Source organism: Ochotona princeps, chromosome 1 (assembly GCF_030435755.1).
Source record: "Ochotona princeps isolate mOchPri1 chromosome 1, mOchPri1.hap1, whole genome shotgun sequence".
NCBI lineage: Eukaryota > Metazoa > Chordata > Mammalia > Lagomorpha > Ochotonidae > Ochotona > Ochotona princeps.
Genome location: NC_080832.1, coordinates 6702462 through 6727911, shown reverse-complemented (window position 1 = coordinate 6727911; position 25450 = coordinate 6702462). Strand labels below are relative to the sequence as shown.

At 43.5% G+C, this 25450-nt stretch overlaps 1 protein-coding gene across 3 annotated transcripts in view; it reads left to right on the top strand.

The window, feature by feature from the left end:
• Window positions 1–24793, top strand: part of WTAP (WT1 associated protein) — a 29964-nt gene extending 5171 nt beyond the window's left edge. For 2 of the 3 annotated variants that reach the window (XM_058660796.1, XM_058660754.1), the window contains exons 2-8: window positions 685–722; window positions 3323–3378; window positions 8395–8453; window positions 8991–9118; window positions 15141–15319; window positions 22707–22861; window positions 23544–24793. In XM_058660796.1, coding sequence (XP_058516779.1) covers window positions 693–722; window positions 3323–3378; window positions 8395–8453; window positions 8991–9118; window positions 15141–15319; window positions 22707–22861; window positions 23544–24127 — 1191 coding nt within the window. In that variant the 5' untranslated portion in view covers window positions 685–692 and the 3' untranslated portion in view covers window positions 24128–24793. Of the gene's footprint in view, window positions 1–684; window positions 723–3322; window positions 3379–8394; window positions 8454–8990; window positions 9119–15140; window positions 15320–15537; window positions 16371–22706; window positions 22862–23543 lie in introns of those variants that run through there. The other variant, XM_058660843.1, reaches the window with a different exon arrangement.
• The last annotated feature ends 657 nt before the right edge of the window (window positions 24794–25450 follow it).

The window sequence follows — 25450 nt, the reverse complement described above, 5'->3', positions numbered from 1 at the left end:
AGACACTAAATTGGAACTGAAAGAGCTAGAACTCAAATGAGCCACCACAGTATGCCATGTTGATGTCTCATTGCCACAATGCCTGCCCCAGAGAAATGTTTTTTATTATGGTGTGGTGTGTGTGTGTGTATAGATATATATATATATATATATAAAACTGCTGAAGCGTAGTGAATTGCCATCGATATGATAAATTCTACCTTGTTGGTACAACACTACTATAAAATGAAGGCTTAGAAACTGGTACTACCCTAACAGCATGCCTAGGAACTCCCCAAGCCCAGTGTCTGACTGTTGTACTGAGTTACCACTTTGAAAGCAAGATTTCTTTCATGGGAGAGCTGTAAGATTGAAATGGAAAGTTGCGTTTCTCTTGGCCCTTTATGGCAGCATCAGAGGGACTCGGATTCTTAACAAGGGGGTTTTAAAATTTACTGAATACGTTAGGTGCTGTTATCAAAGGGAAAGGTGACTGGAGAGTGTGGGAACGCTAATGTACCTTTTGTGCTGATTAAAACTACTCTGAAATTAAAAGTTAAAGTAAAGGTAATCTTATGATTGGATTGTAACTTACTCTGACAACAAGAAGATTTAAAAGAGCCAGTAACTTTTCTTTGTATCTTACCTGGAAGAAAACCAGTAACTTCTTTTCCAATCTTTTCTCTCTCTCTCTCTTTTTTTAAGGATTCAAGATGACCAACGAAGAACCCCTTCCCAAAAAGGTATGTGTTGTCTTGTTTTCAGTCGTTTCCAAGCATGTGTTCCATGATGGTGAGGGGCTGTTTGTTGCTATTGCATCCTCCTGCCTTTATGACAGTGATAACCCTGGGGCTGTGCAGGCTGGTAGATGCTGTTATCTGAGATGTTCTGTGTTTTCAGGTAACTCTCACCCTTTGTAATAGCAATATTCCCAGTTGTGGGTACACATGTCAGAAAAGGAGAGGTTCCCTGAATTTCTGTGAAGTCATTTCTCTAGGTTTCAAGGAGAGATTATAGCTGATTCCTGGGTGTTTTTTCTGAACTTCTTGATTGTGCTGTTGTACTAATTAAGAATTACTTTGCACCCCCCCTTTTTTTTTTTAACTATTTAGGTCTAATGCCCATCATTCTGTTGGGTAGTACAATGTTAGTGGTTAATATTACAGCTTGAAACTGTTTTCCTCAAGATGTATTTGTTTTTTAAGTGGCAGGTGGGGCCAGCACCATCCCATATGGATGCTGGTTTGAAAATCAGCTACTCCACTGGTGGACTGGCGCTAGTCCAGCTTGACCAGATAGTTGCACAGAAAAATTTTCTGTGGAAGTCAACATTATGTAATGGGCTAAGCATCCCGTAGGGGCATCAGTTTGAGTCTTGGCTGCTCTTCTTCCTATCCAGCCCCTGCTGACATGCCTGGGAAAGCAGTGAAAGATAGCCCAATGCTTGAGCCCCTGTACCCAAGTGACCTGGAAGAAGCTCTGGTCTCCTGGCTTTGACTGGGCCCGACCTTAGCCATTGTGTCCAGTTAGGGAGTAAACCAGTAGATGAAAGAGCACGGTATGTCTGTGTCTTCCTCTTATTGTGTAACTCTTTCAGGTCATTTTTTAAGGCAAGCATCAGCTTGAGAAAGGGAAAAGGAAATATTTTCCCATGTGTTGATTCATTCCCTGGTCAGCTACAGTGGCCAGGGCTGGTGGTTCAGGCCCACTCCAGGATCCAGGAGTTCCATCCTAGTCTAATCTGGTGACAGGGACCCATGTGCTTTGGCTGTCTTCAACTTCTGCCTGGATACATTAGCAGGGAGCTGGACCCGAAGTAGAGTGACTGAGAAGTATACTGGATTTTTTAAATAGGATTAGAGCATTGTAAGCCACAGCTTAGCTCACTGCTAGAATGCCAGCCTCTGGATTTTTGTTGTTGTTGTTGTTGTTTTTCAAGTTGTTTATTTGGACTGCAGGGTTACAGAGAACAGAGAGAGAGACAGAAAAAAAAAAATCTTCCGTCTGCTGGTATACTCTTTAAACAGCTCTAACAGCTGATACTGGGCTAGACTGAAGCAGGAGCTGGAACTCTGTCCGCTTTTCCCATGTGGGTGCAGGGCTCCAAACGCTTGGGCCATCTTCTGATAGTCAGCTGCATTAGCGGGGAGCTGGAACAGAAGTATAGTAGCCTGGACTTTGAACCTGTGTCCATAGGGGTGCCAGTGTTGCAGGTGGTGGCTTAACCGACTTTGCCATGGTGCCAGCCTCAACAAACAGCTTTTAAAAAATTATTTGAAAGAGTTACAGAGAGATCTTACATCTGTTGGTTCACTCCCTAAGTGGCCGCATTGACCAGAGCTAGGCTGGTCCAAGCCGGGAACTTTTTGGAGTTGTCTCAGGTCTCCCACATGGCTGCAGGAACCCAAGGACTCGGCCGTCCTCTGCTGCTTTCCCAGGCTGCAGTCAGGGAGCTGGATGGGAAGTGGGGCAGCCAGGACATAAACCCTGCCCCTTTATGAGGTGTAACAGTTTGCATGTAGAGGATTGAGCCATGTTGAGCCAGTTGAGCCATGATGCCAGCCCCAGCCCGTTTTGGTTTTAGTTGTTAGTATCTTATTGTGCAAGTGGCACAGTTTGAGGGCATGAAAAAGACAGCTACTGTTGGGCCCGGCGGCATGGCCTAGCGGCTAAAAGTCCTCGCCTTGAACGCCCCGGGATCCCTTATGGGCGCCGGTTCTTATCCCGGCAGCTCCACTTCCCATCCAGCTCCCTACTTGTGGCCTGGGAAAGCAGTTGAGGACGGTCCCAATGCATTGGGACCCTGCACCCGCGTGGGAGACCTGGAAGAGGTTTCTCTCCTGGCATCGGATCAGCGCAGCACCGGCTGTTGCGGCTCACTTGGGGAGTGAATCATCGGACGGAAGATCTTCCTCTCTGTCTCTCCTCCTCTGTATATCTGACTTTGTAATAAAAATAAATCTTTAAAAAAAAAAAAAAAGAAAGCTACTGTTAATGTTTCTTTTCATTGCAGATACATGCTGAAGAGTACAGTGACTGGGTTCCACTTCACCCAGTTGCAGTTCTAAACAGTCACTGTCTAACTAGTCTTCTAGTGGCAGGGCCGTTGACCTCTTACCAGCAGTGTGTGAGATTGTCTGAATCCCCAGCATGCCCCAGAGGGAGTTGGTTTGTGTTTCCCAAACCAAGATGCTCACTGTTATGCATAGCTCGCTTATGCACCGAGGCGGGATTTCAGCTGAGTGAGGCGTGTGCTGGGCCGCGTCCATCTCGGCCAGAGCTGCTCTGCCTGCGCTTTGTCTGCAGGGGGAGCAGTCGGTTCATGTTTTCACTTTTCTTGTAGGTTCGACTGAGTGAAACAGACTTCAAAGTTATGGCACGGGATGAGTTAATTCTAAGGTAAAATGCTCTTTCATACAGAATGAATCATTTCCATGTGTTATATTGAGACTATTGGGCATGTCAAATGTTTTTTCGTTAGTATTAATGTCACATCATTTGATACAGTTTTGGAACAGATTGCTTTTTTTTTCCCCTTTTTTCTTCCTAATGTTGTGTGTTTTAGGGCCCAGCACAATGGCTCAGTGTGACTAAATCCTTGCCATGCATGTGCCAGGGTCTCATGTGGGCGCTGGTTCATGTCCCAGCTGCCCCTCTTCCCACCCAGCTCCCTGCTTGTGGCCTGGGAAGGCAGTCAAGGATGGGTTTCTTTTTGTTTTGTTTTAATTATTATTTATTTATTTATTGGGGCAGATTTCTTAGTGGCTGTTTCTTCATTATATAGGCACTAAGGAAATGTGAATGTATTCATGAACAGCAGCAGCCTGCTAGCTTCTGGACTGACGGTGGCGACTTTCTTTTGCAGAGACAGAGTATTAAGAGTTGATACTTGGGAAGTGTCTGTACTTCATGGATAACTTGCTCTTGTAAAAGACCTTGCTCTCAGGAACTTTTCAGTTTTAGAATATATGTGGGTGCTACCATTTGTCCTACCAGTTAGAACAAATACACTGCGTATTCCGGTGCTCAGCTTTTGCGGCCTGTTTCCTGGCTCCCAGCCCCAGCCCTGTCCCTGGCCCTCGTGAGCGTCTGTCAGGATGAGCTGGGGATGGCAGGCCTTACCTGTTCTCCCAGCTTCTTAGAAACAAACAAGTTGGTGTACATTTTCCATGAACTTTTTGGGAGACTCTTCATTCATAGGCTTTTATTCAGGCTTAACATTTGAAAAAAATTGGATTTCTTTTTTTTTTTTTTTTTAAGATTTTATTTTTATTACAAAGTCAGATACACAGAGAGGAGGAGAGACAGAGAGGAAGATCTTCCGTCCGATGATTCACTCCCAAAGTGATCGCAACGGCCGGTGCTGCGCCGATCCGATGCTGGGAACCTGGAACCTCTTCCAGGTCTCCCATGCGGGTGCAGTGTCCCAATTGGGACCGTCCTCAACTGCTTTCCCAGGCCACAAGCAGGGAGCTGGATGGGAAGTGGAGCTGCCGGGATTAGAACCTGCGCCCATAAGGGATCCCGGGGCGTTCAAGGCGAGGACTTTAGCCGCTAGGCCATGCCGCCGGGCCCGAAAAAAATTGGATTTCTGAGATACGCTTGTACTTCTGGAGGAAACATTCATGAATAATATGAAGCCATGCTTTTCCCAAAGCATGACCTTGGCCAACTGCTTTTTTTTCTCATAAAGATTTATTTTTGTTGAAAAGGCAGATCTACAGGGAGAAGAGGAGACAGAGAAAGGTCCTCCTTCTGACAGCCTGCACGTTCATCTGAGTTTACCATGTGGGTGACAGGGCCCCAAGGATGTACTTGAACCATTAGCTGTGGCCTCCCAGCTTGTCCTTTGAAGGAAGCTACAGCTGGAAGGGAAGCTAGGACTTGAACAAACACATGCTAGTGTGAGGTGTGGCTGCTGTGCAGACTGCTGTGTAAATGGCTGCCCTAAGTTCCTTTTTTTTTTTTTTTCTGTATGTTTAATGGAAAGACAGATTTACAGAGAGAAGGAGCAACAAAGCTCTTCTATCCATTGGTTTATTCCACGCAAGGCCCGTCAGTGGCCAGTGCTGAGTCAATCCAAAGCCAGAAGGTTTTGGGTCTCCCACATGGGTGTATCTGCAGAAGCAAGTACCTGTCAGGAAGTGAGAACAAGAAAAGGATGTTCACAGAGACAGGAAGCAACAGGTGACATGGTTCACTGTTTATAAGCTGATCACTTCCCGGCATCACTTAGACACTCTATTTTCAGCAGAACTTTATTTTATTTTATGTTGTGATATGCTAGGGCATAAAACTGTTTTATTATTTTACACCTTTATCATCTTGTTACATAAATGTAAATCCTTTGTTTCTGAAGCATTGTCAACTCTTGTTGAAGTAGACACTTGATTGTGGTAACTCCTCACATGTTGATTTTATATATGTGTGGTATACATTCCTATTATACATTCTGTGCCTTGAATTAGGAAAAACATAAGTGTAAATAAAAATCATTGTAGACATTTTTTCTAACTTTGTTCAAAGGTTCCTAAATCATCAACAGTTTATAGATTTGAGGCCAGATTAAATGTTTTCTTTAAGGAATTGTTTAAAACCTACAGGGGGGTGTTTTTTTGTTTATTGCCCTTGGTGATTTAACAGGATTGCTCTGCGGATTAATCCTCCTTCAGTGTTGGCATCCCCTGTGGCTACCAGTTCTGCTTTTGGCTGTTCCACTTCAGATCTAGCTTCCTGCTTGTTTACGGGAAAGCATCTGAGGATGGATCAAGTCCTTTGGCCCCTGCTCCCACGTGAGCGAGACCCAGAAGCTCCCAGCCTCAGATCTGTTCAGCTCCTGCTGTTAAGGCCATTTTGGGAGTGAACCCGTGGATGAAAGATCTGTCTTTCTATACATCTGCTTTTCAAACAAAAATAAGTAAATCACTTAAAAAGCAACTGCTAGTTATTTAAGTGGTCTCGTCTCCTTTTAATGTAGATATTTGTGCGTCAGCTTTTAGTTTTTCTGCTCCTCTAAAATAGTTCCTTTGAGAAATAGGTGGGGGGCCCGGCACAATAGCATAATGGTTAAGGTTCCTCGCCTTGAATGCGCCGGGATCCCATATGAGTGCTGCTTCTAATCCTGGCAGCTCCACTTCCCATCCAGCTCCCTGCTTGTGGCTGGAAAGCAGTTGAGTATGGTCCGAGGCCTTGGGACTCTGCGCCCACATGGGAGACCCACGTGAAGCTCCTGGCTTTGGATCAGCTCAGCTCCAGCCATTGTGGCCACTTGTGGAATCAACTAGTGGCCAGAAGATATTTCTCTCTGTATGTCCTTCTTTCTGTATATCTGCCTTTCCAATAAAAATAAATCTGTGCAATAAGGAAGGAAAGAAAAAGGTGGTCTCAGGACAAGGGGAGAAATATAAAGCAATAGAGGTAGAGACTAGTAAGAGAGATTGAATCCTACATTTAGCAATAGGTATTTAAATCAATTGTAAAGTTACTAAATACAAATGAGATTCAAACATTATCAAACTATAAAATTAAAATACAAATGTGATCATCTGATAAATATATGTAAAATATAAAAACATGTATAAGAATGGAGAATGTAGTTTGAAATTACTCAAAAATAAAATGAAAACCATCTGTAAGAGCAGATATCTAATAAAGCATAATTACATTTTAAGAAAGAAATAGATGGATTTCGTCTTAAGGATTGTTTTTTACTCATTATATTGTGATTTTATGCTTATCAAATAGCTGATTTTAGAGATTATGAAATATGGCTCAGGCATTATGTAGCAAGTTAGGCTACTGTTTGCACCAGCTGACATCCCATATCGAAGTGCCAGGTAGAGTTATGGCTGCTACACTTTGGAGCTTTTAGATACCTTCTTTAAAAGGTTTATTTATGGACCTGGTGCGATAGCATAGTGGCTGAAGTCCACGCCTTGCATGCGCTGGGATCCCATATGGGCCCTGGTTCTAATCCCGGTGGCACTGCTTCCCATCCAGTTCCCTGCTTGTCGCCTGGGAAAGCAGTTGAGGACTGCCCAAAGCCTAGGGATCCTGCACCAGAAGAGCTCCTGCCTTCGGGTTGGCTCAGCTCCAGCCGTTGCGGCCGCTTGGGTAGTGAACCATCAGACGGAAGATCTTTTTTTAAAAAGGGTTTATTTATTTATATTGGAAAGGCAGATGTACAGAGAGAAGGAGAGACAATGATCTTCCAGCTGCTGGTTTACTGTCCAAATGCCTGCAAGAAATGGTTAAAGATGAGCCCGTCTGAAGCCAAGAAGCTTCTTCCCAGTCTCCCACATGGGTGCAGGACCAGCCTCTACTGCTTTCACAGGCGCCAAGCAGGGAAATGGATAGGAAATGGAGTAGCTGGAACTTGAACTGTTGCCCATGTGAAATGCCAGGACTTAAAGGAAGATGAGCCATTTGAGCCATCATTCTGGACCCTAAATGGTTTTCTTAAGCTCTATTTTATTTATTTGAAAGACATAATAACAAAGAGAAAAAGGTCTTCCATCTGCTGGTTTACTCCCCAGATGGCCACAACAACGGAACTGTGCCAGACCATAGCCAGGAGCCTGGAGCTTCTTGCAGGTCTCCCTCATAGGTGCAGGAGCCTAAACACTTGGGCCACCTTCCACTGCTTTCCCAGGAACAGCAAGGAGGTAGATCACAAGTGGAGCAGCCAGGGCTTAAACTGGCACTTGTGTGATGCTGGCATTACAGGTGACAGCTTCACTCATGCCACAATGCTGAGCCCTCAATAAAACTCTTTAAAGAACAGTTTGTAAGTGTTAACTCTGTAACTGAAGAGCAACTAGAAAATGTACATATTAAGAAAGCAGAATAGAGGATATTAAAGGCAAGATTCTCCATTAAAAGTTGCTGGGGAAATCTTGTTTATGTGCAGTATTTGCTAAGACCAGCCATGGCCTCTCCCCAGAATGTAGAGTAGGGGGATACAAGGATGAAAGTCCCCTCCCTCAGTGATAGCAAGTGACATTCATGCAGGCTAATCCTGCCGGTCAGATTATCACACTGCATACTTATTATGTCAGTTTTTTAATAGGGTCACATGGTAATTTCAGCAACAACAAGAAAAGGATGAGGATCTTCATCATGTAGAATTTGGCACATTTCTTTTCTGCCTTTGAAGTGTATCTTGAAGTTGTGATAATTTGGTAGGTCTGTAATCTTGGTGTTGTCTTGAGTGCCAGTGAGACCAGCACGAATCGGGGATCTCGTGCAGAGAAGCAAATACTTTGTCTGAATCTCCTGTCACCTGCAAATTGAGAGAGAACTAGACTGACAGTTAAAACCACCCAGCAGAATTGGTAGTATTGTCATAAGTGATTTTGTAGAACTTTAAAGTAGTTTTGATGTAACAGCTAATACATGCTCTTACTTTTGCGCTAGATGGAAACAGTATGAAGCTTATGTGCAAGCCTTGGAGGGGAAGTACACAGACCTGAACTGTAAGTTGGAGTTTTATCTTCCCAAGGATTGTGAAATGTCTCTTTGTAGGTTATTACACACACGTGATAATTGCTCTACGAAAGCAAACGTAGCTTTACTCAAGCAGTTTATTCGTAGGAAAGCTGCTCGTTCAGGGACAGTGTTGGGTGTAAGAAAATGAAATAGCTTCCCTCGCCTAGAAAGTCGGTTACATGGACATCAGTTTTCAAAACATAAAAGCTTAAAATACTGCCCTCTTACACAGTTAGTGGCATTTTTACATTGAGTTTTATATCTAGGAAATACTGGGGTTTCTTATCTGTTGGGGACATATTGCAGCATGAAAATAAGGTTTAGTTTACTGTTTGGTGGTTGTGGCACACTGTAACACCATTGCTGTCATGGTCAGGGACAAATATCTTTGTTATCTAGAATGGTAACCAAAACTTGAGATTTTTTTTGTCCTTATTATTACCAGAGATAATTTAAACTTTCTGTTGGTTCACTTTGATGTTTATGTTTGTAATGGTTTGGAATTTTTTAAATTTCAATCACAGCAAATGATGTAACTGGCTTAAGGGAGTCTGAAGAAAAGCTAAAGCAGCAGCAGCAGGAGTCCGCACGGAGAGAGAACATCCTTGTCATGCGACTCGCGACCAAGGAGCAGGAGATGCAGGAGTGTACTGTGAGTAGTTCCCCTGCAAGTGTCCGCGCTGCCTGAGCATCAGGCAGTGCTGGGTGCTTCTCAGATGAGTCTGAGGGTAGAACTGATGACACAGTGCTTTCCCCTGTCTCTTGGCCAGGCAAGCCATCTGCTTCATTTAGCTTCTGCTCTCCGCCCTCTGTGTAGAATCATATGGTAACTTCAGCTTCTGTGAGGACCTTCTGGATTATTCAAACATTCATTTCTACTCTATCTACTTTCACAGTCTAACCAGTTCTTTTGTTTGTTTTAAGATTTATTTTTTATTGGAAAGGCAGATTTACAGAGATAAAGAGAGAAAGCTCTTCCATCCTCTGGTTCACTCCCCAAGTGGCCGCAATTGTGCCAGTCCAAAGCCAGGAGCTTCTTCTGGGTCTCCCATGCCAGTGCAGGGTCCCAAGGCTTTGGGCTGTCCTCGACTGCTTTCCCAAGCCACAGGCGGGGAGCTGGATGGGAAGTGGAGCTGCCAGGATTAGAACCAACGCCCATATGGGATTCCGGCGCATTCAAGGTGAGGACTTTAGCCACTAGGCTGCTCTGCAGGGCCCTTTTTTTGGTTTTAAAGGCAGACAGGCAGAGACAGAATCTTCTTCCACTGGTTCATCCCTGAAATCTTGCTTTTAATTTTAAAATCTGTTTTTTATTTTTTAAAGATTTATTTATTTTCATTATAAAGTCAGATATACAGAGAGGAAGAGAGAGAGAGAGGAAGATCTTCCGTCCGATGATTCACTCCCAAAGTGAGCCGCAAAGACCGGTGCTGCGCTGGTCCAAAGCCAGGAGCCAGGAACTTCCTCCAGGTCTCCCACGCGGGTGCAGGGTCCCAAAGCATTGGGACTGTCCTCAACTGCTTTCCCAGGCCACAAGCAGGGAGCTGGATGGGAAGTGGAGCAGCCGGGATTAGAACTGGCGCCCATATGGGATCTCGGTGTGTTCAAGACAAGGACTTTAGCCACTAGGCCATGCCGCCTGGCCCCAATTTTTTTTTTTATTATTATTATTTTTTTATTGTATTTTTGTTGACAATCTTTACATAGTTAATTACGGTAAAAAAAAAAAAAGGTTCAGGGGGTATAAGGAAGTGGGTAATAGTATTATGTCCATATTGTTTCCATCATGTATCTGAGGTAAAGGGGGATATTGAGGGAGAAGCCCCACCCAGTTTCCCACCCACCCCAAGTTCCGGATGTGGGGCATGCTCTGAGATCCTTGCTCAAGTGGTTTTAATAGTTCTCCAGTTATGAATCACTGCCAGTTTCACTCGATGAGGTTGTCCACTGATTGACACAGTCCATCATAGGGTCTTCATTTGCCCCATATTTCGCTGCCAACATACAGCTGAGGTGGTTGATTGACTTGTTCTGTCCTCTGTCTTTTCTTGGCTAGGGTTCTGAGTCCAGCATTTCGATTGGGGAGATCTCCAAAGCGGGCCCCAATTTTAAAATCTGAATGCTAATTTAACTTGTTATGTACTGTCTATTCATTTGCCGCATGTCCATTACTCTCCCCTACAGTGTGATGCGTAATTTCTGGTCACCATAGACACCATGTGGACACAGTGCTTTTCCTAGATCTTTGGTCTCCCCAGCACTGGCCTCTACCTTCACGTTTTTAGCCTGACAGCATCCCATGTTGCTCAAGAACAAAGGCTCACCATGCATCCCTCTCCTGTCTTTCCCAGTGTAGTTTCAGTCCTTCCTGTTACTGGTTCTTTTTTCTCCCTGCTCGTTTAACGAGTCTACCTTTTATACGGAGATTTAGTCTTACCTTCACAGTGCAAATGCCAGAGAGAAGCGGTGTGGATGGATGATGTAGTGTCTCACAATGAAGGATCTTGAATTCTTTTTGTCTTACTGATTTCCTAATACTGGCATTGTAGCTCAGATTATATGTATGTGTACACAGGCTACTTCTTAGCCACATAATCTAGACATCCTGGACTGTGACTCAGGGTTTTTTTAGCTATCCTGACAATTTTGATCATGATCATATATAATGTCTGGTCAAAGCCTTTGGTGAGTTTCCTACCACCACCCTTTATTTTTTAAACCTGTTTTTTGTTTTGATTTGCTTTTAAGATTTATTCTTTATTTGAAAAGCAGAGTTACAGACTGAGAGACATACTGCCCACCTGTTGATTTACTTCTCAGTGACCAGGGCTGGGTCAGGCCAAAGCATGGAACCAGAATCTTTGTTGAGCTCTTCCGCGGCTTAGGCTGGCTCCGCTTGCCAGGAAGCAGCATCAGTACAGAGCTTGTTTGGAAGTAGAGCTACGGGGGCACACACTGGCACCACTATGGGATCCTGCCAGTCCCTAAGCCTAGATTTTAATTTTAGTTTTTAACTTTTCTTTTTAATGATAGATTGATTTGAAAGAGAGCGATCTTTCATGTGTTGGTTCAGTCCTCACAGGATACACTGGGGTCAGCTGGGCTGTGCCGAAGGTCGGGCTGGAGCTGCTTTTTCATTTCCCAGACGAGTAGCAAAGGCCAGGCACTCTGGCCATCTTGCATTGCTTCTCCTAGACCATTCATTAGCAGGGCACTGGATCAGAAGTGGAAAGTTGGGGGCCCAGCACAGTGCCTCACCTGGCTTATGCTCTTCCTGCAAGCACTGAGATCCCATAGGGCCTTGGAACTCTACTTGGCATGGGGAGCCCAGGCTCCTGACCTGACTCATCTGCAGGTCTTGTGGCCTCTTGGGAGTGAACCAGCAGGTGAATGGACAGTCTTTCTGTTTCTCCTTCGCTCTGTGAAGCTTTCTTTTCAATAAAAAATAAATGAATCTTTGTTGTTGTTTTGTTTTACCAAAAAACAAAAGTTGTGGACCTGGTACCCGTACGGGATGCTGGTATCACTTGCAGTGGCATTACACAATACTGTCCCTCTAAGTCGATCTTTTGTTGGTGGGGAGAAAGAGAGACAGAGAGCGTGCAAGCATAGCCACGAGCCCAAGTACTTGACCCCTGTTTAGCTGCTTTTCCAGGCATGTTACATGGGACTTGGATAGGATGGAGAACAGCCAGGATTCAAACCAGGCTGCTCACCACCCACTGTGCAACTACACTGGCCCTTCTTGGATATTTTAAATTACGCAAGTCTATTTCTTTGTCTAAATGAAGGCTTTGTATATAAAGTAGAAGTAACTTTTTGCATTTTGTAAGATGTAAGTAGTTTGCTTATAAGTGAAATAGATTTATTTTACCCCACTTCTGATGGTGTTTCTCATTTAGCCTTTTGTCAGTTAACTCAGAATAGTACTAAACAACTGACTTTCCAAATAGGTTACTTAAAGTTCTTATCTCTAGGATGTGGGATTCATCTTAGTCAGGTTTACCTCTGTTACTAAAATATGTGAACTATTTGGACCTTCCAAACCCAATGAGTGGCCAAGTCCAAGTCAGTATTTTAGAAGTTGTTATAACTAATGACATCAGTATGTGCTGCCTACTGGAAGAATGTCGTCACCCTCCTTGTTTCAGTTGTCTAGCTGAGGGCCTGGCACAGTAACCAAGTGGCTAAAATTCTCACCTTGCATGCACCAGGATCCCATATGGGCACTGAGTTGTATCCCGGCTGTTCCACTTCCCAGCCAGTTCCCTGCTTGTGGCCTGAGAGGGCAGTGGAGGATGGCCTAAACACTTGGGATCCTGAGCCCATGTTGGAGATCCAGAAGAGGCTCCTGGCTCCTGGCTGTTGGCTTCAGATCAGCTCAGCTCTGGCTGTTGTAACCACTTGAGGAGTGAACCAGCAGATGGAAGATATTGGTCTCTCTTTCTCTGTGTATATCTGACTTTCCAGTAAAAATAAATGAATATTCAAAAATATTTATTTATTTATTTATTTATTTATTTATTTATTTATTTAGGTTAGGCCCAGTACAGTAGCCTCATGGCTGAAGTCCTCACCTTAGCTCTGGGCACTGTGGCCACTTGGGTAGTGAACCAGCAGATGGGAGATCTCTGTATATCTGACTTCCCAATAAAAACAAACAAATCTTTAAAATTTTTTTGTGTAGCTGACCTTGTATTGAATGGTTTCAAAGCTTTTTGTTTGGAGTATTTTATTTTTTTAAGATTTATTTTTATTGGAAAGGCAGATATACAGAGAGAAAGTCTTCTGTCCAGTAGTAGTGCAACTGAAGAGAATATTGTATTTCTTGTGGAGGTTTCTAGAAGCTCTAGATTTGGAGTCTGGAGTCCTGAGATCTGGAACTCTTGTCCCAGCTCCTGGTCTGTGCAAAGTAACCTCTGTGGACTCAGTCAGTTACCTTCTGACCCCAGATTTCTGTGAGTCAGAAGTACTCAGGGGGAAAGTTAATGAATACATACTTTATTTTGCGTAAGGTGCTGTAGAATTTGGCTTTACTAAAGCTATAATGCCTGCTCATGTTGGAGATTTTTATGTAAACCTTGGAACCAGTAAACTGAAAGATTCTACTGATATTTTGAATTCCTTTTTTGCAGTTTTAGTAAGTGTAACAACAACAGCAGCAGCAAATCTGATAGGTGTAGAGAGATTGAGATCTCTGATTGATCCTCCCTGAGGAGGCTGCGCCAGCCTGAAGCTGGTAGCTGGCCTCAGTCCTGTCAGGTGTGCAACAGTAACCAAAGTACTCCATCTGTCACCTGCTGCCTGCCAAAGTACACATTCAAAAATGGCTGTATGGGCTCGGCAGCATGGCCTAGTGGCTAAGGTCCTCGCCTTGATCCCATATGGCCGCTGGTTCTAATCCCGGCAGCTCCACTTCCTCTCTGTCTCTCCTCCTCTCAGTATATCTGACTTTGTAATAAAAATAAAATAAATAAATACATCTTTTAAAAAAAAAAAAAGGCTGTAGGGGCGGACCTGATGTCTTAGTAGCTAAATCCTTGCCTTGCATACACTGGAATCCCGTGTGGGCACCAATTTGTGTCTCAGCTGCTTCATTCCCCATCTAGCTCCCTGCTCGTGGCATGGGAAAGCAGTAGAGTTTGACCCAGAAGAAGCTGTTGCCTCTCCCTGGCCTCAGATCAGTTCAGTTCCATCCATTGTGGCCACTTGCGGAATGAACTAGCAGATGGACAGTCTTTCTGTTCTCTCTGTAAATCTGCCTTTCCAACAAGAATAAATAGATCTTTAAAAAAAAAAGGTTGTAATGGGGAGTAGCGCCGAAAGCCAAAACTCAAACCAAGGGAATTCTGCTATGAGATGCAGATATTCTGCGTTTTTAAAGAATTAGTCATTTCTATTGGAAAGGCAGATTTATAAAGAGAGAAAGAGGAAGATCTTCCATCCACTGGTTCACTCCCCAAATGTCCGCAGCAATCGGATTGCGTCAGTAGCTTCTTTCAGTTCTCCCACATGAGCACAAGGTCCCAAGGCTTTGAGCCCTCTTCCACTGCTGTCCCAGGCCACAGGCAGGAAGCTGGAAGGGAAGTGGAGCAGCCGGGACATGAACAGGCTCTCATATGGGATCCTGGTGCTTGACAGGGGAGGATGAGCCAGTTGAGTCATAGTACTGGGCCTGCAGATGTTGTAGTGTCAAGATTTGTTTGAAAGCCTGAGCTTGAAAGGGCCAGAAGAAGTAACTTCCACTTAGTGGTTCAGTCCCCAAATGTCCCCAGCAGCCAGGGCTGGGCCACCTGATGCCAACAGCCTGGAACTCCATATACAGGTCTCCCATGTGCGTGGCAGTTGGGCCATCTTGCTTTCTTAGGATCATTAGAGGGGGGTTGAATCAGAGTTAGAGCATTCAGTATTTGAACCTGTGTTTATATGAGGTGTTGCTGTGGCTGTCAGCGACTTAAAACCGGTGTGTCATAACACTAATCCCTAGTCTTTGTTTTTGATACTGATATGATGTGATATAAATGTCATCTCTTTGGAAAGCCCCAATTATGGATCCAAAGAACTCAAATGTTTTAATTGTATTATTTCAAGAGAATTTTAAGAAAGGGAGGAGCTTAGCAAGATGGTGTGTTTTCTTTGGTTTGATAGTGATAATTCCTTTTGCTTTTGCACAGACTCAAATCCAGTACCTCAAGCAAGTCCAGCAGCCGAGTGTTGCGCAACTGAGATCCACCATGGTAGACCCGGCGATCAACTTGTTTTTCCTAAAAATGAAAGGTGAACTGGAACAGACTAAAGACAAACTGGAACAAGCCCAAAATGAACTGAGTGCCTGGAAGTTTACGCCTGATAGGTAAACAAATCATACTCCCCAGTCAAGACTTCCCTGACAGTCCCACTGCAAGAAAGCTGTGGTGGGACAGCCAAGTACTTGTTTCTCACCAGGACTCAGACTTTTTGAGCCAAAAAAAAGCCACATTCTTATACGGTCCAGCTTGTAATGGTTAATGTAAAACTGACCCGGTGAACCTTGTGTTTCAGCTTTTCTCTCTTCCCCTTCCCCTGCTTCAGAGGCCTGATGCCGTCGGACTATTCCGAAGAAGTGGCCACCTCCGAAAATTTCCCCTTCTAAAACCTGTAGACACTTGAGAAATGTTTCTGTTTGAAGAAAATAGAGGGAGAAGCAGAAGTCTTAAAGTCTGTGGCACACTGTGTCTTCAGACTGGAGGAATGAAAACCTAGAGCCTTTAAATCCTGAATTGAACATGTAAAATTCCAGTAACGTGTAAAACGGAATACTCATCGCTCTTAGCCTTGAGCATAGTGACTTAGAGACATTGTGTGTCAGGTTTGCCAATAAGACTGTGGACTTCATGACTGTTGTTGAACTTCTGGGTCAAATTTCACAGGAGGTGAATTTTGCTTTTAAAGGGTTTTTTTTGTTTGTTTTGTTTTTAAGAGCCAGCGAACTTTTGAGAGTCACAAGAAAATCAAATGATAGAAATCAGTCCAAGTAGTGCATATATTTAACCAGGTAGTTGGGGCTCAGCTACTCCATGGAGCCTGGAATCAATGTGGTTTTCATAAATGGTTTGTTTTTTTATGGTTGCAAAAACTGTAGATAATCTTACTAAGGACTGTATAAACATGAAGCTGTGGTATGAGACTTCAGGTTTAAACTGTTGGAAGCATTATAAACATTCATTTCATAACTAGATTGTTACAACGTACTGGCTGCCATGAGACTCGTTACTTTTACAGTAGTAAACATTATGAAATCCCATTCCGTTCAGCAGGCACATGGGAAAAGAACATTGTCGTTGGTGTTAATGGGGGAAAGTTCCTTCGTTGTATTTGGGCCTTTTGTATCAAGCTCTTGGTATTAAATTCAATGTGCCTTAAAATAGTTGCTTTTTTTTTTTTCCAATAAGTTCAAGGAATAAGGTGATTTTGTTGTATCGGAAGTCTGGGGGGAAGCTTCCGGAGAGCAGATTCATTTTGAAAAATTGTTGCTGTGCCCTTCCAGGTGAAGGAAAAGGCTGTCTGTCTCTTAAAAGATACTTTGTTTCAGCTGGTATCGTACAAGACAAGGCCACGCGACACTCAGGACACTCATTTTTCCAGATATTGCAGTAGCAATTAATTTGGGACAGCCTCCCAGGGTGCTTTCCAGAAGAAGGGGAAATGCCGTTTTGGAACTGTGGGCTGGCCTAAGGGAGTTGTTTTGTGAATGGGAAAAGGTGTACTGATCATTTCTAGCAAACTCATTTGATCATTTAGAAAAATGAGGCATTGCTTTCTCCATGTTTCCATCCAATCCTGGAGGTGAATTTTTTTCGTCAGATCATTCTGTAAGTCACCAGTTCAAATTGTCGCTTGGTGACGAGTGCGTCTGAGATGAGTGGAAGATAACAGTTCCAGCTTGTCCCAACGTTTAAGTGCAGTTTTAACAAGGGTAACTTAAGTTCTGTCTTAATCATTCCAATCAATTGTAAGTATCTTGTATGTTTGTGGGGCGGGGGGTTGAAGGCATGGTTTGTGTGACTTATCAGCAAGAAGTCCACTTCCAAAATTCTCATTTTTTGTGAGGGTTGGAGGGTAAGTAATCAAATGTGTTTGAAATTAGCTTACTGTGTTACAGACTCCTGTGTATAATTTTTGCTTTTTAATATCACAGTAGATAGAAAAGAAACAAAAATCACAGTACAAATGGGCAGAGGATATTTTCAGTAGCTCAAGAAGTAATTCATAAAAAGTGTTATTAACATGTACATAAATTTAGCCAGCCTCTTTCTTTGCCTTAGCAGTCAGTTTTAAGGTCTGTGAATTGTTTTTTCTTATTATTGTTGAACTTTTCTCTTTTAATTAATAAAATAAGATTGCAACAGTGTAGTAAAAGGTGGAGATGGAAAGTGTCACCTAGATGTGACCTTGATGGCCCATTTTTTCCCCAAGGAGCTTAATTGTTAAATATCTTCAGTATTGTCAGCATAATTTCTGTACATATGGTCTCTGTGAATCTCTGACAGATGGGACATGCCATTCATACACATGACTTGTCTTGATCTTGTGAGCATTCCACCCTCCTTTATTACTTTTTAAAATTTTTGTGAAGATTTATTTATTTTTATTGGAAAGTGAGATTACAGAGAGGAGAGACAGAGAGGAAGATCTTCCAGTCTTTGACTCACTCCCCAAACAGCCAGAGCTGAGCTGATCCAGAGCCAGGAGCCTGGGACCTCCTCTGGGTCTCCCAAGCTGGTTCAGGGTCCCAAGGCTTTGGGCCGTGCTTGACTGCTTTCCCAAGGCCACAAGTAGGAGCTGGATGAGAAGTGAAGCCACCAGCATTAGAACCAGCACCCATATGGCATATGCAAGGCAAGGACTTGAGCCACTAGGCTACCATGCTGGGCCCCCGCAAACCTCCTTTGTTTTTATTTTTAATGTATGTCTAGATTACATCTTAAATAATTCTGAACTTTTCTTAGACTTTATTTTTATTGCTAAGTCAGATATATACATATAGAGGAAGAGGGACAGAGAGGAAGGTCTTCTGTCCAATGATTCACTCCCCAAGTGACCACAACAGCCGGAGCTGAGCCAATCCGAAGCCAGAAGCCTGGAGCCTCCTCTGGGTCTCTGAAGCAGATGCAGGGTCCCAAGGCTTTGGGCTGTCCTTGACTGCTTTCCCAGGCCACAAACAGGGAGCTGGATGGGAAGTGGTGCTGTCGGAATTAGAACTGGCGCCTATATGGGATCCCAGCGGTGCGTTCAAGGCGAGGACTTTAGCAACTAGGCCATGCCCCCGGGCCCATGGGCTGTTTCTATCGTATTAATGAATCATATATCTTAATCATGTATAAATACATTTTTTTGGTCCTGTAAAATTATGTTATCAAAGTAGATCAGATACCAAAAATACATTAATTTGAAATCATAGTAGTCTGGAAAAATTGAAATAAGAAAGTTTTGTGTTTCCCAGTTTTAGTTTGAGGGATAAAGATCTCCAGAATTTTCTTATTTGCCTTGGTTAAAAATTGATTCGTGAAATGCATACATTTTGGAGTGGTTGGGACAGGTGTATCTCGGTTTGCAGTTAGTTAACTGTGGATATGCTTCCCCCAAAGCAGTCTATCCCCCCTCCACTTTCTAACCAGAGCACTGTGCAATGTTTATTGTATTTCCCTTATTTAGTTTGGGGAATAGGTTGTGTTTTTTAAAATTTATATTTTAAGATTTTTAAAATTTAAGACCTGGTACAGTGGCCTAGCGGCTGGGGTCCTCATGTTGCACACACTGGGATCCTATCTAGATGCTGCTTCTGATCCTGGCAGCCCCGCTTCCCATCCAGCTCCCTGCTTGTGGACTGGGAAAGCAGTCAAGGACGGCCCAAAGCCTTGGGACTTTGTACCTTCATGGGAGACCTGGACGAAGCTCCTGGCTCCTGGCTTCGGATTGGTTCAGCTCTAGCCGTTGCGGCCACTTGGGGAAAGGATCAATGGACGGAGAGTTTTTTCTCTGTCTCTTCTCTGTACATCTGACTTTGCAATAAAGGTAAATAAATCTTAAAAAAAAACTAAAAAGTAAAAACAAAATTTTAATTTATTCATTAATTACAATGTATTATGTGACACAGTTTCATAGGTACTGGGATTCTCCCCAAAAGTTAAAAAAATTGTAAAATTTTATTTTATGTGAAAGGCAGAGACACAGAAGAAGACAGAGAAAACTTGATCCACAGGGCCAGGCTGTGGGTAAGGGGCACAGGATCCCTAACTCTCAGGCTGTCCTGTCCTGCTTTCCCAGGCACACCAGCAGAACTGGGTCAGAAATAGAGCAGCTGGGACTGCAGCTGTTCCACATGTGGGAAGCCAGCACAACAGGAGGCTTTTTTGAAAAGCTATTTCAAAAAATTGTGAGGGTAAAAGAACTTTTGTGATAAGCACAACACAAATTTTACATAACAGTTATGAAATTACAAAATGTTTAAAGAAGAGTGGTTTTAAAACAAAAAAAATACAGAAAAATGGCTTTATTTACTTTTTTAAAGATCTGTTTATCTTTATTGCAAAGTCAGATATATAGAGAGGAGTAGAGAGGAAGATCTTTCGTCCGATGGTTCACTCCCCAAGTGACCGCAACTGGCGGTGCTGCGCTGGTCCGAAGCCAGGAGCCAGGAACTTCTTTCCGGGTCTCCCACGCAGGTGCAGGGTCCCAATGCTCTGGGCCGTCCTCGACTGCTTTCCCAGGCCACAAGCAGGGAGCTGGATGGGAAGTGGAGCTGCCGGGATTAGAGCCGGCGCCCATATGGGATCCCAGTGTGTTCAAGGTGAGAACTTTAGCCGCTAGGCCATGGCGCCGGGCCCAAGATTTTTTTTTTTAAAGCTTTATTTTTATTGCAAAGTCAGATATATATATAGAGGAGGAGAGACAGAGAGGAAAATCTTATGTCCTATGATTGACTACCTGAGTGATGGCAACGGCCAGAGCTTCGCCGATCCGAAGCAAAGAGTCAGGAACTTGGTCTAGGTCTCCCATGCGGGTGCAGGGTCCCAAGGCTTTGGGCCGTACTGAACTGTTTTCCCAGGCCACAAGAGGGAGCTGGGTGGGAAGCAGAGCTTCTGGATTAGACCCAACACCCATATGGAATCCCGCCGTGTGCAAGGCGAAGACTTAGGCAGCTAGGCCATCGCACTGGGTCCTAAGATCTGTTTTAATTGCTGATTTCAATAGACATTTGTTTATTCAAAACTAGTGATCTTTTGCCCTGGGTTTTCATATTTTGTATTTAAGTCAGGTCACAAGTTGATGTGCTGCATGTCTGTCCATATAGGCTTTACTGTCTGTTTTATAGAAGAGTGTGTTGGGATTAGTTGGAAAACACTGGTCCCATGTACTCTGCAAGAAGACAAGTTGTGGGAGAATAGCATGTCCCGTGATCAAATTCTGTTGCTTTTGAAAAAGGTGTTGGTCTCTTCATTGTTTTCCTTCTCTTTTAAGGTTTATTTTGTTTATTTGAGTCTGGCACCTTAGACCGCTCTGCTATCCTGACACATTATTTTGTTTATTTGAAAGGCATTTTCAGAGAGAGAGAGAGAGAGGCCTTCTGTTTACTGGTTCATTCCTCAAATGAATGCAACAGATGGGGCCAGTGTGTGCCAAAGCAAGGAGCTTCATTTGGGTCTCCTGATTCCATGTGCCCGAGCGTTTGGACCATCCACTGCTGCTTTCCCAGGGTCATTAGCAGAGGGTTGCATCAGAAGTGGAGCAAATAGGACTAGAACCAGCTCCATCAAGTTCCTTTACTTGCTATGCCACCACAATAGCTCCCATTGTTGGACTTCTCTGCACCATAGGCCCGCGTCTGAAGCTTTGGGGAAAGTGGGGGAATCGGGGACCACAGCGAGTAAGAGCAGCAGCTCCCAGAGTTGATATAGAAAGGGATACAATACAATACATACAAAGCCTGGCATGATGACTTAGTGGCTAAATCCTCATCTTGTAAGCTCGGATCCCACATGGGCACCATCATGTCCCAGCTGCTCCACTTCCTGTCTAGCTCCCTGCTTGTGGCCTGGGAAAGCAGACAAAGACAGCCCATAGCCTGGGGACCCTGCGCCTGTGTGGAACACCTGGAAGAAGTTCTGGCTCCTGGCTTTGGATGGACTCAACTCCAGCCATTTTAGCCACTTGGGGAGTGAACCAACGGACCGAAGATCTTTTTATCTCCTTCTCTGTAAATCCAGCTTACCAATAATAAATAAATAAACGTTCAAAAAAAAAACAAAAAGAATGCAATCCAGTCCCAGACTAATTTGGGTTACACAGATGTTTGTGTATGACACTACAGGAAGACTGAAATCTAGAAAATGTTTTAACTGTTAACTTCCTTCTGCATTTAGTCCAATGATGAACATGTCAGACTGTCCCTACCCCAGTCTCTGGTAGCTGTCACAGTTATATACTTCAATTAGAACCATTTTTTAAAAGATTGTTTGCTTGGTTTATACAGTAGAATTAACAGAGAGAATAAGCTAAATAGATCTTTCATCTGCTGATTCGGGGTTTGACCAGGCTAAAGCCAGAAGCCAGGAACTCCCATATGGGCTCCTGCATGCGTGGCAAAGGCCAAAGTGCTTGAGCCATTTTCTGCTTTTCCAGGCAATAGCAGGGAGCTGGTGGGAAGTAAAGGAGTTGGGGCTCCTCCCCGCTCGTGTGGTGTGCCAGCACTCACAGTGCTGGCTTTAGCTGCTGCACCACAGCACTAAACCTTAGATCCCTTAAGAAATACTTCATAAGTACTAAAGATCCTTTAATAAATGTGTTAATTTCTAATATTATTGAGGCTGAAGAGAAACAGTGACGTTTCATCAAGAAACTATCACTTAGCCTTTTGATTGCATTCATGCTACATTTGTATATCGACATTTTATAGTCTTGCACTGACCGTTGGAAGTGGCAGCACTCCTAATTTGGTAGATGTTTCTGTGCTTGCATTATGTGTAACCCCAGCCTTAGAGTCATGGAGATGGTCTTTTATAATAAAATGTAAACCGCATATTGATATTGAATGGAAAAAAGACATCCAGCTTGCTGGCTCGGAGCTATGTGTTACGTAAAGACGTTTAATAAATGAGGAATTGGTAAGTAGAAAGAGCCTTAAGTCCCAGGCCTTAAGCTTCAAACCTCACTTAATGTAGTAGTTAAGTGAAGAGGTTTGGAAGAGAAATGTACCATAGAAGGAAGAATCGATGTCATGTTCCCAAGAGATAAATATATTCTTTCATTTGTAGATAGTAACATATTACATATTTTAAAGTTGTATCCACTTATGATTGATACTTTATGTACCTTTTCAAGAACTTCCCTGTTTGAAAAACCAGAACACTTTAGTGTTAATTAGTATTGGTGTTTCCAGGGTGTGTGTGTTTTACCTGGCCTGTTACTATTTCAGATGATAATTTGTAAGAAAATAGATTCCAGAATTGATTATTCAGTAATACAATCAAAATGAGCTGTATGGGCATTTGTCTGTTTATGACTTTTATTTTTGCTGCTGTGTTGACAAAAATAACTGCAGTGCAGAAGATGGATATGTTCAAGCCAGAAGAAGGTAGTTACAGGGTGGCACCTGCTGTGATGTGGTTCTGCACGTGTTCACATCTATTCGCTCGTAATTGTAAGCAAAGAAGGTAATAGTTTTGTCTTCGTTTTGTGATGGATGGCTCTTTCCTTTGCAGCCAAACAGGCAAAAAGTTAATGGCGAAGTGTCGGATGCTTATCCAGGAGAATCAAGAGCTCGGAAGGCAGCTGTCCCAGGGACGCATTGCACAGCTTGAAGCAGAGTTGGCTTTGCAGAAGAAATACAGTGAGGAACTTAAAAGCAGTCAGGATGGTAAGGGTATTTCTGACGTTTGCCTCACTTTGCACTGGCTTGATTTACAAACTGCCAGGCATGACTGTCGTGTAGGTTAGGGTCTGTGATTTCCTGCCAAGTTTCTGTTTGGCCAAATGGGAGGAGTTTTGGTGAAAAATAAAAGGTGGTTGTGTTACTAAAGTGTATAAATCGATATTCTGTATTTGGAAAGAGGGAAAGTGACAGCTGTTGGCCTGTACTGTTCGTAAGCATGGAAACAGATTGTTACAATGAAGATTAATGATCTACTGTGATTGTTTTTTATGATTTTTGTTGTGTGTGGAGTAGTGCTCCATTAGAGCATAAACCTTTTCGTGGTCCAAAGGCCTCCACCTGCTGTGGGTCACTACCCTGGCTAGGAGACTGAACAGATAGGAGCTGGGGCACTTGCAGGTGAACTTGGATCAGAGTTTATGTCGCAAAATGGTTTGAATCAGTTTTTAACTTGGGTCCTTATGCAGATATAGAGAGATATGGATCTTAGTATATTCATTTAAGCATCCTATTTCTGCAAAGAAAACTAATTCTTGAATGGCTATTTTTAAATTCCAAGCAACATTTTAGAAACTAGCACTGTGGTTTTAGAGTTTTGTTTGGCAACTGTGATGAAGTGTTTCAAGCCAGTTTGATATTAAAGTAGGTTTGGCTCTGCTTTGCACAGAACTGAACGACTTCATCATTCAGCTTGATGAGGAAGTGGAAGGTATGCAGAGTACCATCCTCGTGCTGCAGCAGCAGCTGAAGGAGACCCGGCAACAGCTGGCTCAGTACCAGCAGCAGCAGGCCCAGGCCCCGGCGCCCAGCACCAGCAGGACTGCATCTTCTGAGCCCGCAGAACCAGGAGAAGCAGCGAGTAAAGACTGCAGTCGGCTGGCAAATGGACCAAGTAACGGCGGCTCCTCCCGCCAGAGGACGTCTGGGCCTGGCTGTCACCGGGAGGGGAGCGCAGCTGACAGTGACTTTCCGTCCTCTCCGGGGAACGGTAACAAAGCCCCTGGCAGCTCGGAGGAGAGGACTGGCAGAGGAGGTAGTGGTTACGTAAACCAGCTCAGTGCGGGGTATGAAAGCGTAGACTCTCCCACGGGCAGTGAAAACTCTCTCACACACCACTCAAATGACACAGACTCCAGTCATGACCCTCAAGAGGAGAAAGCAGTGAGTGGGAAAGGTAACCGGACCGTGGGTTCCCGCCACGTCCAGAACGGCTTGGACTCCAGTGTCAATGTACAGGGCTCAGTTTTGTAATATTTTTCCAGCAAATTTTTATACAGTGTCATTTAATTGGGGAGAGGATACTGTCCAGAAAATTAATACATACTTTTGTCACAGTTGGCCTTTTTTGTGAGTGTGTGTTTTTTTTATTTTTGTTTTGGGTTTGTTTTTGTTTTGCTTCAATACCTCTGCCACTTTGGAATTATAACAGTTAATTACTTTGAATGTTGCTAAAAGGACATTTTGTGTAGGGTCAAGTTATTTTTATATGAGTTAATGTGAAGTTGTAAATGGAACTCTTTCCTTAAACTATAACATGATGCTGTCTGTACAAATCTGTCTTTCTAGAACCTGTGCTGTGTAAGGGCATTCCTCCTCATGCTGTTGTACTTACGCACCATTCAGACTTGTTAGCGTAGATGTGGGTTGATGACTGCCAAGTTTTGCTCAGTACAGTAGTTTTTATCACTAAAAGTGGGACTTGCTAATGGAGTCCTGTAGTAATTTCAGTGTTAGTTTTTTCCACCATACATCTGTGCATTTTCTCTTTAGGTGACTGAATGTGTAAGAAATGTGTGTGCACAGTTACTCAGTTTTTATGAACTGTTGTACCCTGTTAATGCATATTGCTCTGTGACTCCAGTATATCTTACCTGTACTGACCAAACCTAAATAAAGATTTTTATTGTAACTCCTTCATTTGTAGTTCTGTTTGTTTTGGAAGTGTTTGGTATCTTATTTTCACTGAATTGCTGGATTTTTGCTAATTATTCTTGAACATATAACAAAGGCACCCTTAAGTACATGCATTAATTTTATGCACATGATTTTTTTTTTTTTAAAGATTTTATTATTATTGGAAAGCTGGATATACAGAGAGGAGGAGAGACAGAGAGGAAGATCTTCCATCCGATGTTTCACTCCCCATGTGAGCCGCAACGGACTGGTATGCGCCAATCCGATGCCGGGACCAGGAACCTCTTCCAGGTCTCCCACGCGGGTGCAGTGTCCCCATTGGGCCATCCTCGACTGCTTTCCCAGGCCACAAGCAGGGAGCTGGATGGGAAGTGGAGCTGCCGGGATTAGAACCAGCGCCCATATGGGATCCCGGGGCGTTCAGGGCGAGGACTTTAGCCACTAGGCCACGCCGCCGGGCCCCTGTGCACATGATTTTTAATTTTTACCTTGTTTTGCAAACTCAACAGCTTAAAAGAATACCTACTTCCTGAATATTTGTTTTTAGGTAAAACTTGTTACAATCAAGTCAACTTCAGAAGTAGAGTTACAGTAGCACTTGGAACTGAGGTACACAGTTAGCTCTGGTCTTCAGTGCTATGCCAAAAGCATCATACTGTC